This window comes from Palaemon carinicauda, chromosome 31, assembly GCF_036898095.1.
Source record: "Palaemon carinicauda isolate YSFRI2023 chromosome 31, ASM3689809v2, whole genome shotgun sequence".
In the NCBI taxonomy this organism is placed as follows: domain Eukaryota; kingdom Metazoa; phylum Arthropoda; class Malacostraca; order Decapoda; family Palaemonidae; genus Palaemon; species Palaemon carinicauda.
The window spans coordinates 71,829,898-71,844,092 of record NC_090755.1 but is presented as its reverse complement, the minus strand read 5'-3'; the positions used below and the strand labels follow the sequence as shown (position 1 = coordinate 71,844,092).

Below are 14,195 nucleotides of genomic sequence, written 5' to 3'. Positions count from 1 at the left end.
ACTTTAAACCCAAATCATTATTATGTTGTTTATAATAGGTCTGAATGCTAAGCTTTACTAGTAATATGTATCATGCAGAAAGAAACAATTCCAGGTAGGCTGCTCATTTTGGATTTAAAAATATATGTTTTCTATGGAAGGTCTGCATTGTGATTAACCTTAAAACACACTTGAATAATGGATTATAAGAGTTGCGCAAAGTATTTAAGGAAATATATAAATTGTTATGAATATAATGTCTGAGATTTGGGTCATTAAATATTTTACCCACTTCAACTATTATGATAAATGTATTCAAGCCATCTTTTTCCTTCATGGGGTTAGGCATGAGAGGAGTTCTCTTGACTTTTCCATAAGATGCGCCTTGTGCCTGGTCTCTCAGGTCTACTGTGGGTGTTCTTCTGTGGACCCATTTGTTGGCTTTCCTATAGGTCCTCTCTTCTTACTTCCATTATCAGCCCTTTCCTAAAAATTCAACTTTTCCTCGTCCGGTGTCATTACATGGCCAAACCATCCCATCTTATCTCCAGCTTCAGGTGACTACATCTCCCCATCAAATCCTTCAGTCGTAAGAAACTTCAAATGCTATCATGATAGAACACAATTTAGAGGAATTAGGTAATTAAGCAATAGGATACTTAGCAAAGGCCTTTAGTTTTTTATGAAAATTTTGAAGTATCATCTACAGGAAAAATACCCTTAACCTGTCTCTGCAGATTAATCTTTCTTTATTTTGAATTTACTGAAGAAAAATCTTATGACCCCAAGAAGCGTCCAGAAGAGGAACCACATGATCAGAACGCAGGATGTCACCAACATAAGCCACACATCTGCATTGTAGAGTATGTACCTAGAATATTAAAAATTAGTTGAAGCGTGTGTATCTCTTTTTATAACCACATTGTCAAACACACACACATTTTTTATATATATATATATATATATATATATATATATATATATATATATATATATATATATATATATATATATATATATATATATGTGTGTGTGTGTGTGTGTGTGTGTGTGTGTGTGTGTGTGTGTGTGTGTGTGTGTGATTTTAAGAAAGAATTCACTATAAGAGGGGTTGCCAAACTCATCATATAATCACGTACAATAACTTGAAATTAGCATCATACAAACTAGGCCTACGTATAATTGTTGACTTTAACCACCACATAAATGATTAGCACCAACGCACCATGGCATTTGAGCAATGGGGCACTTTAGGTGTGCTGCTCCCTTATGACGGATGACGTACTCCGTCCAGAACAAGGCCAGATCCTTCGGAGTTCTCGGCTGGTCCTTCATCAAACGGGATCTCATTCGTGCTTCTTCGTGCATTCTGCAATTAAAGGAGTTTTTATTTTCTAACATTAAAAGATAGACAGTAATGAATGTTTGGGCTTGGGTCTGCAAATGGAGTATAAACATCAATGTCATGTGTTAAAATATGCGGATATTCCACAATAAAGAAAAATTTCTTTACGTTTTGTTATTCATGACAGATAAGATCTCTTCCAGGAGTCTTTCCTCAACAAGATCCTCCCACAGGAGAGTCTTGCCCCATCCCTGGCGTTCCACAGTCATCATATTTCCCTTCTGGTCGCCCATGACTGGTATACCAAGCAAGGGTCTTCCGTGGTAGACAGATTCGAAAATGCTGAGCAGTCCACCGTGTGTTATGAAGAGGCGAAGCTTGGGGTGACCTGAGGAAGTTCAAATGTGAAGTTTGTAGGGAATCGATTTAAAAGAGAAAAGAAAAACTCACAATGTATTACCACCATCGTATGATATATTAGATGAATATCCACTCAAACTATCCTGGAATGCTTTACATCAGCTTCGTCCATTCGGCATTACCAGAATGTTTTAATATACGAGAATACGGCTTACTCATACAATAAATTTTACGAACCAACTGCATTGACACTGTATACTGTGTACAGTATCAGTGAAGCACGAAATATCAAAGCACTTGAAGCATATCTTTAGAGCTAAATTCGACCCCTCTTAAATAAGTGAGCTAGTGTTAACTTGAAATTAGATTACAGTTGTATTTGAGTATGTGGGTCCTGGTTTTATTGTATTTAAAAAGACTTGACAGATTAATGACAGTTGCATAAACAAAGACGAGAGAATAATAATGGTAAAGTCAAAAACAGTCAAAGGCTAAAGCTACTTGGAGTTTAGTCTTTACATAATTGCCACTATCAGTTTTCACAACCAAAAAAAATAAATAAATGAAAAAATAAACAGATACAAGGAAAAAACGCATACGCTTATGTAAACCATAAACTCAATCAATACTATTGCGACGAACAACTACTTCCTTTATATAGATGTAAAACTATAAGTACCAGTGTAATTTGTTAGATATGTAAATGCCAAAGTTCTTAAACAAATTAATGAAAGACTGATTCATTCCAAAGGTAGTGTAAGTAAAGAACAATATATTTCAAAACTATAAATAGGAATACGAACAGTCATCGGGTATACTGGGAGACTACAGTCATTATAGTATGGTCTGCTACACAAGTTAACAAATTTTCACTAACCCAGAATATCCTGTTGTGGTAGCCATTTTTCCACTCGCACATTCGGTGGCATTCCAGGTATAGACTCGTCATCCCATTTCCAGAGGACTCGCTGCTTCAGGGATCCGAAAGTTTTGATCAACACTTGTCTGTGACTGCAACAATAAAGAGGGAATCTGTCTTTCTTTGTTTGAATAGAAAGGAAATCTGCTTCTAACTGCAGGAGTAGCCTACAGAGCAATTTGTTTCTGACTACAGGAGTAGAGACTGTTTTGTTTCTGACTACAGAAGTAGAGACTGTTTTGTTTCTGACTACAGGAGTAAAGATTGTTTTGTTTCTGACTACAGAAGTAGAGACTGTTTTGTTTCTGACTACAGGAGTAGAGACTGTTTTGTTTCTGACTACAGGAGTAGAGACTGTTTTGTTTCTGACTACAGAAGTAGAGACTGTTTTGTTTCTGACTACAGGAGTAGAGACTGTTTTGTTTCTGACTACAGAAGTAGAGACTGTTTTGTTTCTGACTACAGGAGTAGAGACTGTTTTGTTTCTGACTACAGGAGTAGAGACTGTTTTGTTTCTGACTACAGGAGTAAAGATTGTTTTGTTTCTGACTACAGAAGTAGAGACTGTTTTGTTTCTGACTACAGGAGTAGAGACTGTTTTGTTTCTGACTACAGAAGTAGAGACTGTTTTGTTTCTGACTACCGGAGTAGAGACTGTTTTGTTTCTGACTACAGGAGTAGAGACTATTTTGTTTCTGACCACAGAAGTAGAAAGAAAATACGCCCAACTGCAGGAGTAAAACAAAATCTATTGCTGCAAGAATATAAAGAAAATTTATTCATGTCTGCAGAAATAAAAGGAAATCTGTGATTGTTCAAATAGAAAATCAATGGATATCTGTAGCCTACATGATTGTATGAATATAAAAAAAAAATATGCCAATGCTTGATGGAATAGGAAGGAATCTGTCCATGACTATAAGAAAAGAAAGAAAATCTGCTTTTAAACTCTATGAATAGAGCCTGTCCAACGCAAGAGCTCGTGTCCCACATAAGGTGGAGAAATCTAAAAAGACATTAACTTACAAATATAAGAAAATTTCAGAAACTATCACCAAATCTGTCTAAAATACCTTGTTACGATTAGCAGTACCTTTCAGCTTGTCTCAGGTTTAGATCTACGTCATTGAATACTAAATTGAATTACACTGCTTCCTATAATTTTTCAAAGATGGGTTTTATTATAAACTCTAATAACAGCATCACTACATTAAACAAACACGAGAAGTAACTCGATACATTTTGAAAAGAGTCGACAAGAGAATGATTGTAAATTTTGAAGTTAGGTTCCTTTAAATGGAGATAGAGAGGAGATTCAGAATAGCAGTGCTCTCAAAGGACACGAATTTGTGAAATTGATACCAAACGATCCGGAGATCCTAAGGACACCTCACTAGATACAGGGAAATGGTAGGTCATATCAGAGGACCTCAATCGAAAACTGAAGCGTATGGCACCTACCTCTCTGGCAGGTCAACTGATCTGACAGCAGTTCCTAGACTGAAGAAAATGAAGCCGTCATCCCCAGAGGCTTCAGCCCAGTTATGGAGATCCTGTCCATTCAGAAATGTACCTCATTAGGTGGAAGCATTGGCTTATGTCCTTTTCCTTAAACAGTTGTAAATGAGTAACTACTTTGTATGCAGAGTTTCATTAACTTTGTTACTCCTGAACTTCGAATTCCATACCAATGAAGTAGTGCATTGCATTTTTTTCTTAATAGAATAAAATTATAAACGAACATGAAGGTTAATAAATATAATATACTCTATGGATATAAAAATATGACCTTAATTTTTGTAATTGTATCATGTTATTCTTAATAGTCGCTAGATGTATTGTAACTGTTGGTTGCGGAAACCCAATTAAAGAAGAAAATTCCCTAAAATAGCTTCAGAAGACAATAGCTCTAATAACCGATAAAGATATCTCGTGACGCAATTAATTTATCATTATTATTACAAGCTAAGCTAAGCACTAGTTGGAAAAGCAGGATATTATAAGCCCAGGGGCTCCAACAGGGAAAAGTATCCCAGTGAAGAAAGGAAACAAGGAAATAAATAAACTACAAGAAAAGTAACAAACAATCAATTGATCAATTGTTCTATATCATCAGACTAATTCAAGATTCTTCTATGCATAAGACTAAAAGAATAAAATGTCCTATGAGTTGTACTCGATTTTTTTTTGATGAGGCGCATTTGCACTTGACTCGCAGCGGTGCCCTTTCAGCTCCGAAAAGTTTTCTGCTCTCTGATTGGTCAGAATTATCTTGTCTAACCAATCAGCGATCAGGAAACTTTTCCGAGCTAAAAGGGCACCCCTGCGAGTCGGTGCAAACTGCCAAACTAAAAAGAATTGACTGTAGTTACAAGCGTGAACAGGAACATCTAACCTTGGGAAGTGGTTTCGCCGGCTGGCAGTGAATTCCTCCTAAATGCACGACGGCTGGCACGTAAGGAGTTGCTGGAGTCTCCAGCTCTCGTACGCTTGTATTAGACAGATCATGACAGACAAGAATTAAAAAGTTGAAAAGCAAAATGTGAGTATAATGAAAGTCTAATGGCTATCATATCTTAATATACTAAAAGTAGGAGCTTGTACAAGAATATTTTAACCATAATATAGTTTGAATAATCATTTGGAATCAAACTTCTTTCAATGTAATACAAAAATGTCTCTTTCTTCTCAGGTTTATAAAAATAATTCAATGAAGTAAAATATTATAGAACTGACTATTTAACCTTTATGATTAATATTCGTGATCTAAAAAATGTGTGGAATTTCAAAATCAAATTACTTCACTAAGAATTTGAATGTAATGGTTTTCACTCACGGATAGTTACTTTAATGATACGGCAGCACGCCTAGCAGTTCCTAGCGCAATTACAAAGAAAATAACGAAAATAAGAATTGTCCACATTCTGCAAGAAACACGATCGATACCTGTTTACAAAGGCCAGCGACACGTTTTGCTGAATTTCGAAGAATGGCGGCATATCGGCGGGACATAGCCCACTGCTGCGGCACTCTTGTTCCATTCTGTGAAAAAAAAAAAATAAAAATAAAAAAAAAATTGAATTCACCTAGGAAATTTGACTTTATAGTCCAGAGGTTGGACAGCAGGATGGAACCCACTGCTGCGACACTCTTGTTCCATTCTGTGAAAAAAAAAAAAAAAAAAAAAAAAAAAAAAAAAAAAAAAAAAAAAAAAAAAAAAATTGAATTCACCTAGGAAATTTGACTTTATAGTCCACAGGTTGGACAGCAGGATGGAAGGAAATAGGAATGAAGGTAAAATGGGAGGTTAAAAGGTGGGTACACCTACAGGCAGAGGGGATGCTGTAAAAAAAAAAAAAAAAACCTTTAATAATGCTTACATTGCACCGCTTGAGATAGACTGATGGCACTAGCCCCCAGGCCATTACGAGGAGAAACTTGGGGGGAAAAAGAAAACAAATGATGAAATAGTTTGCGATTATTAGATGTTATGTCTTAACTTGCTTTATGCCAATTAATTTTTTTGCTCTTTGGGGTCAAATCAATGGTAAATAAATATGCCATTTGAATTTCAAGTAGATCCAAAAAAAAATTCCATTTGAAGTAATACAGTATCACAATTTTCCATTAAAGCTTTGGACAAAAGTGCGTTGAATGAAACTGTGAAATCACACACACAATAAAGATATCGTTCGTGTTTGAAAAAACTTGTAATTTGATTAGATGTTTGCGAAATGGTGATTAAAAAAACAATCGAACCACGAAGTGTTCGCTAGAGAAGTCTGCAGATATAAGATAGTGTACCCAAGTGAAAAATTTTATACACAGCCCTACAATATAGGAGATATATAATATATGTATATATATATATATATATATATATATATATATATATATATATATATATATATATATATATATATATATATATGTATATATATATATATACTGTATATAATCAAAAACAACAATTGAACCATGAACTGTTCGCTAGTGAAGTTGCAGATATAAGAAACTGTACTCAAGTGAAAAATTTTATACACAGCCCAACATTATAGGAGATATATAATGTATGTGTATATATATATATATATATATATATATATATATATATATATATATATATATATATATATATATATATATATATATATATATATATATATATATATATATATGTGTGTGTGTGTGTGTGTGTGTGTGTGTGTGTGTGTGTCAACGTCATAGAAATTTCTGTCGTAGGATCTCGAGACGATGGAAAATTGTCTTGGCTTCAGTTTCAGAACGTGAGCAAATCACGCGGGTATGTAGCTTACGGGACTTTAACTTAGCTACGGGACTTACTGGTTATTATATCCGTATTTCGATATGGACGGGCTTGTGAGTTCAATCAATGCGTTCTGTGTCCTTTGTCCGAAAGTCAGCGGATGGGAATGGTCGAAAATCTGGGGAGTTACAAAAGCCGGGAAGCTGGGGTTCCCAACTATTTCCGCCAAGGTGGATGCCATGCCGACGGGATATAGGTAGATGAAAGGAATCTGCAATGGTTACAAACATGAATAAGCTAGTAGGATGTCAAAAGGAATTTGAACTTCTGGATTAAAATGTAATCCGAGCGTAATTTAAGAAATCTTTGATTGCAAACATCGTAGGTAAGCAGGTGCAAAAGAAGTGCTTGGCTTCTACAAATTATACGCTTAGGCAAAGTAATTAAGGAATGTATATAAAGAAATATTCAGGAAATTAAGGACGTGTGGTGGCACAAAATATAATCTCGTAAACTAAATTCAGTTGCATCCTGGAACAAAAGTTGGAATAAACTTTTTATTCATTTACAACGTCCTCACTCTGTATGAAAAGAATTATCTAGATCTGACAATTGACTTTTTTCCATTGAAGGAACATGCAATGGCGAAAACCTACAAGCACTTACTTGAAGTTGATAGACGAGAGAGAGATAGCAATCGTTGAATGGTGATAACAAAATAACGTCAAACTTCTCTTGAAATAATTCCTGGACTTGGCTATTTCGCAAAGACTCTATGCACATCGGGGTTAACTTCTTCAACTGGTGGAGAAAACCGATCAACGAAGTGTTGAATCTGTTCTGGTTGAGGAGACTGACATTGACCTCTGGAAGCCATACTTCCCGGATGTTCACGTTCGTCTTGGCCTCTTGGGAAGAATACGCCGAGACGTAAGTCACCTGTGAAGATTGAAGGTCCGTTGGAATTAGCAGCTATTAATTACCTCCTGACTGGGATAGTTTAGAATTAGAATAAAAGTAAGTTACGTGAGTGAAGGTAAATCTCTGGTTGCTTAAATAAATTAAGAAGAGGGCAATGACTGGTGTACATGGTTATCAAAAGCGCCACCCTCTGAACAGATTTTGCTGGTAAATTTATACAAACACACATGTGCAAACAAACACACACATATATATATATATATATATATATATATATATATATATATATATATATATATATATATACACATGTGTATATATATATATATATATATATATATATATATATATATATATATATATATATATATGTGTGTGTGTGTATATATATACATACACACACACACACACACACATATATATATATATATATATATATATATATATATATATATATATATATATATATATATATACATATATATATTGTATATCTATGTCCAATATATTATTTTCGAGGATGATCTAATATCCCATGGGAGAAATTTAACCTGAATTTTATCTAAATTTCCATCTTCAATACAAAGGTCACTTTATGAGAGGAGAGACAAGAAACAGGTCGCTGTTCTGTCGAACAATGTCCTGACTTCCAAATGATCAACTCCCACGCAAGGTCCAGTCGGAAATAGACAGTGACTGTTCACAAGTTGCCGAAGGATAAGACAAAACCTACTATCCCTAGCTTACCGGGGCAGTAAAGTCAGGTTGAGGGAAATTATTCACAATTTGAGGAGTATCAAGTATTTCTAATTACTATTGTCATAACCCAGACGTGCTCACCTTAAGAGATAGTTCCAAAGTCTAGTGAGTGTAAAGGCAAAGGTAATAGTGCTGGTTTCAGTTCCAGTTTTCATAAAATAGATGCTCACCAGAACGTCGGCCAGGTAAGCCCAAATCCCCACTGTGGTGTTAAACCACAGTAATGGCTCCCCAGTAAACAGTTTAAACTCAAGGTCCCGGGCTGAGATCCATCTGGTGCCATGAGAATGCTTGGGGAACACGTTACCTCTGTGCTAGCCAGGAGTGTGACACTATTTCAGCCATGCGATATATATTTTGCGAAAGTAAAGATTAAAGAAGATAGAGATGTTTATGTTTTCGTCAGAAAACTTTTTCTGACATTTTATCGTATTCTGAGTTTTTTTTTTTTTTTTTTTTTTTTTTTTTTTTTTTTTTTTTTTTTTTTTTTTTTTTTTTATAAAGTTTACGAGTTCAAGAAACGGGTTTAGTAGATGAAATTTTCAATTTCTATTCATTAATGATTTTTATCTCTAATTAATTTCTCTATCAATTAGAATTATACATATATATATACATATATATATATATATATATATATATATATATATATATATATATATATATATATATATATATATATATATATATATTCTTTCCCGTATCTATTTGGGCCACCTATGTAAGAGTCAAGTCGAGCTCAGTACACTGTTAATTTTCTCCCTTTTATAATAACGATGTAGACGCCGTAGCAATTGTATCACCAGATCAGGACTTGCACGGGTGGAATAAAGAACCCGAAACACATTCACACGAATCAGCAATCCTTTGGTAATCAAACTCACCTGGTGGCCGCTGTCAGCCAGCTGTTTGGCAATGGCCAAGTAGAAGTGAGTATGGCTCCTGGTACCGAGTATGCCAACGACGAGCACCCGGTAAGCATCGGAGCCCAGTACGAACAAGGAAACTGCCATTAACAACAACAAATATTGCGCTCGCCACATTGTTCTTGGTGTTGTCCTTCGCAACTGTAATGAGATGAAAGTGGGAAAAAGGTCAATTATCCGTCTTGAATCTAGAGACTCTAGGGTCTATTAGAGTGAAAGATATTATAGAATGATCATTCCTGGATGTCGGTTGTTAATTAAGGAAGACATTTTCCCTATACGGAATAAATTCCATCTATAAAAAAACATACGATGAGCCTATAAAGACAGTAACATGGTTCACCAACACCTTTGGATTCGCCTTCATTGCATTGAGCAGTGCATAATAAGAAAACGTGTTGATTTTCCTTTCAAGAAAATGACGTTAATTGATTTTTAAGCAATGCCATCAACTTTTAATAATCTAACCTAACATAACAAAGTATTTATACCTCAGTTAAGACATTCTTCGCATTTAAATTGAAAATTCGACCTTTATTCCAATAAACATTTTCAACTTGAGCCAGCCTTCCCATTTGGATTAAAATTAGACTTCTGCCATAATAAACATTTTGGCTTGAGTCGGCCTTCACATGTAAATAAAGAATTTGGCCTATATCACAATCAACATATTGACTTGAGCCAGCCTTCTCATTCAAATAGGTTCTACCTTTATCACAATAAAAATCTAGACTTGAGCCAGCCTTTGCATTCAAATAGAAAATTCTACCTTTATCACAAAACAACATTTTGTCTTGAGCCAACCTTTGCATTCAAAAAGAAAATTCTACCTTTATCATAATAAACATTTTGACTTGAGCCAACCTTTGCATTCAAGTAGAGAATTCTACCTTTATCTCAATAAACATTTTGTCTTAAGCCAACCTATGCATTCAAATAGAAAATTTTACCTTTATCACAATAAACCTTTTGACTTGAGCTAACCTTCGCATTCAAATAGAAAATTCTACCTTTATCAAAAGAAACCTCTGGACTTGAGCCAACCTTTGCATTCAAACAGAAAATTTTACCTTTATCACAATAAACATTTTGACTTGAGCCACTTTTCACATTCAAATAGAGAATTCTACCTTTATCACAATAAACATTTTGACTTGAGCCAACCTTTGCATTCAAATAAATAATTTCACCTTCATCACAATAAACATTTTGACTTGAGCCAACCTTTGCATTCAAATAAATAATTTCACCTTCATCACAATAAACATTTTGACTTGAGCCAACCTTTGCATTCAAATAAATAATTTCACCTTCATCACAATAAACATTTTGACTTGAGCCAGCCTTTGCATTCAAATAGAAAATTCTACCCCTATCACAATAAACATTTTGACTTGGGCCAGCCTGTGCATTTACATAGAAAATTCTACCTTTATCACAATAAACATTTTGTCTTAAGCCAACCTTTGCATTCAAATAGAGAATTCTACCTTTATTACAATAAACATTTTGACTTGAGCCAGCCTTTGCATTCAAATAGAGAATTCTACCTTTATTACAATAAACATTTTGACTTGAGCCAACCTTTGCATTCAAATAGAAAATTCTACCTTTATCACAATAAACATTTTGTCTTCAGCCAACCTTTGCATTCAAATAGAAAATTCTACCTTTATCACAATAAACATTTTGTCTTGAGCCAACCTTTGCATTCAAATAGAGAATTCTACCTTTATTACAATAAACATTTTGACTTGGGCCAGCCTGTGCATTTACATAGAAAATTCTACCTTTATCACAATAAACATTTTGTCTTGAGCCAACCTTTGCATTCAAATAGAGAATTCTACCTTTATTACAATAAACATTTTGACTTGAGCCAGCCTTTGCATTCAAATAGAGAATTCTACCTTTATTACAATAAACATTTTGACTTGAGCCAACCTTTGCATTCAAATAGAGAATTCTACCTTTATCACAATAAACATTTTGACTTGAGCCAGCCTTTGCATTCAAATAGAGAATTCTACCTTTATTACAATAAACATTTTGACTTGAGCCAGCCTTTGCATTCAAATAGAGAATTCTACCTTTATTACAATAAAAATTTTGACTTGAGCCAACCTTTGCATTCAAATAGAAAATTCTACCTATATCACAATAAACATTTTGACTTGGGCCAGCCTGTGCATTTACATAGAAAATTCTACCTTTATTACAATAAACATTTTGTCTTGAGCCAACCTTTGCATTCAAATAGAGAATTCTACCTTTATTACAATAAACATTTTGACTTGAGCCAGCCTTTGCATTCAAAGAGAAAATTTCACCTTTATCACTATAAACATTTTGATTTGAGCCACCCTTTTCATTCAAATAGAAAATTCTACCTTTATGACAATAAGCATTTTGACTTGAGCCAATTTTTGCATTCAAATAGAAAATTCTACCTTTATCACGATAAACATTTTGACTTGAGCCAACCTTTGCATTCAAATAGAAAATTCTACCTTTATCACAATAAACATCTAGACTTGAGCCAACCTTTGCATTCAAAGAGAAAATTTCACCTTTATCACTATAAACATTTTGATTTAAGCCACCCTTTTCATTCAAATAGAAAATAAATTCTACCTTTATCACAATAAACATTTTGACTTGAGCCAACCTTTGCATTCAAATAGAAAATTCTACCTTTATCACAATAAACATTTTGACTTGAGCCAACCTTTGCATTCAAATAGAAAATTCTACCTTTATCCCAATAAACATTTTGACTTGAGCCAACCTTTTCATTCAAATAGAAAATAAATTCTACCTTTATCACAATAAACATTTTGACTTGAGCCAACCTTTGCATTCAAATAGAAAATTCTACCTTTATCCCAATAAACATTTTGACTTGAGCCAACCTTTTCATTCAAATAGAAAATAAATTCTACCTTTATCCCAATAAACATTTTGACTTGAGCCAACCTTTGCATTCAAATAGAAAATTCTACCTTTATCCCAATAAACATTTTGATTTGAGCCACCCTTTTCATTCAAATAGAAAATAAATTCTACCTTTATCACAATAAACATTTTGACTTGAGCCAACCTTTGCATTCAAATAGAAAATTCTACCTTTATCACAATAAACATTTTGACTTGAGCCAACCTTTGCATTCAAATAGAAAATTCTACCTTTATCACAATAAACATTTTGTCTTGAGCCAACCTTTGCATTCAAATAGAGAATTCTACCTTTATTACAATAAACATTTTGACTTGAGCCAGCCTTTGCATTCAAAGAGAAAATTTCACCTTTATCACTATAAACATTTTGATTTGAGCCACCCTTTTCATTCAAATAGAAAATTCTACCTTTATGACAATAAGCATTTTGACTTGAGCCAATTTTTGCATTCAAATAGAAAATTCTACCTTTATCACGATAAACATTTTGACTTGAGCCAACCTTTGCATTCAAATAGAAAATTCTACCTTTATCACAATAAACATCTAGACTTGAGCCAACCTTTGCATTCAAAGAGAAAATTTCACCTTTATCACTATAAACATTTTGATTTGAGCCACCCTTTTCATTCAAATAGAAAATAAATTCTACCTTTATCACAATAAACATTTTGACTTGAGCCAATTTTTGCATTCAAATAGAAAATTCTACCTTTATCACAATAAACATTTTGACTTGAGCCAACCTTTGCATTCAAATAGAAAATTCTACCTTTATCACAATAAACATTTTGACTTGAGCCAACCTTTGCATTCAAATAGAAAATAAATTCTACCTTTATCACAATAAACATTTTGACTTGAACCAACCTTTGCATTCAAATAGAAAATTCTACCTTTATCACAATAAACATTTTGACTTGAGCCAACCTTTGCATTCAAATAGAAAATTCTACCTTTATCCCAATAAACGTTTTGACTTGAGCCAAACTTTGCATTCAAATAGAAAATTCTACGTTTATCACAATAAACATCTGGACTTAAGCCAACCTTTGCATTCAAATAGAAAATTCTACCTTTATCACAATAAACATTTTGACTTGAGCCAACCTTTGCATTCAAATAGAAAATTCTACGTTTATCACAATAAACATCTGGACTTGAGCCAACCTTTGCATTCAAATAGAAAATTCTACCTTTATCACAATAAACATTTTGACTTGAGCCAACCTTTGCATTCAAATAGAAGATTCTACCTTTATCCTAATAAACATTTTGACTTGAGCCAACCTTTGCATTCAAATAGAAAATTCTACGTTTATCACAATAAACATCTGGACTTGAGCCAACCTTTGCATTCAAATAGAAGATTCTACCTTTATCCTAATAAACATTTTGACTTGAGCCAACCTTTGCATTCAAATAGAAAATTCTACCTTTATCACAATAAACATCTGGACTTGAGCCAACCTTTGCATTCAAATAGAAGATTCTACCTTTATCCTAATAAACATTTTGACTTGAGCCAACCTTTGCATTCAAATAGAAAATTCTACCTTTATCACAATAAACATTTTGACTTGAGCCAGCCTTTGCATTCAAATAGAAAATTCTACCTTTATCACAAAAAACATTTTGACTTGAGCTACCCTTTGCATTCCAATAGAAAATTCTACCTTTATCACAATAAACATTTTGACTTGAGCCAGCCTTTGCATTCAAATAGAAAATTCTACCTTTATCACAAAAAACATTTTGACT

The 14,195-nt window shown here is 33.7% G+C and overlaps 1 protein-coding gene across 1 annotated transcript in view; it reads right to left on the bottom strand.

Annotated features, from left to right (window-relative positions):
- Positions 1–717: 717 nt before the first annotated feature.
- The window catches only part of LOC137624786 (uncharacterized), a 137,285-nt gene continuing 123,807 nt past the window's right edge, over positions 718–14,195 (bottom strand). Inside the window, exons 18-30 of the mRNA XM_068355739.1 lie at positions 13,365–13,604; positions 12,739–13,056; positions 11,601–12,080; positions 9,435–9,617; positions 7,537–7,809; positions 6,948–7,141; positions 5,550–5,645; positions 4,999–5,092; positions 4,065–4,156; positions 2,562–2,695; positions 1,493–1,712; positions 1,205–1,348; positions 718–850 (exon numbers count right to left, since the gene is read on the bottom strand). Of these exons, the coding sequence (XP_068211840.1) occupies positions 718–850; positions 1,205–1,348; positions 1,493–1,712; positions 2,562–2,695; positions 4,065–4,156; positions 4,999–5,092; positions 5,550–5,645; positions 6,948–7,141; positions 7,537–7,809; positions 9,435–9,617; positions 11,601–12,080; positions 12,739–13,056; positions 13,365–13,604 (2,601 nt within the window). The remainder of the gene's footprint in view (positions 851–1,204; positions 1,349–1,492; positions 1,713–2,561; positions 2,696–4,064; positions 4,157–4,998; positions 5,093–5,549; positions 5,646–6,947; positions 7,142–7,536; positions 7,810–9,434; positions 9,618–11,600; positions 12,081–12,738; positions 13,057–13,364; positions 13,605–14,195) is intronic.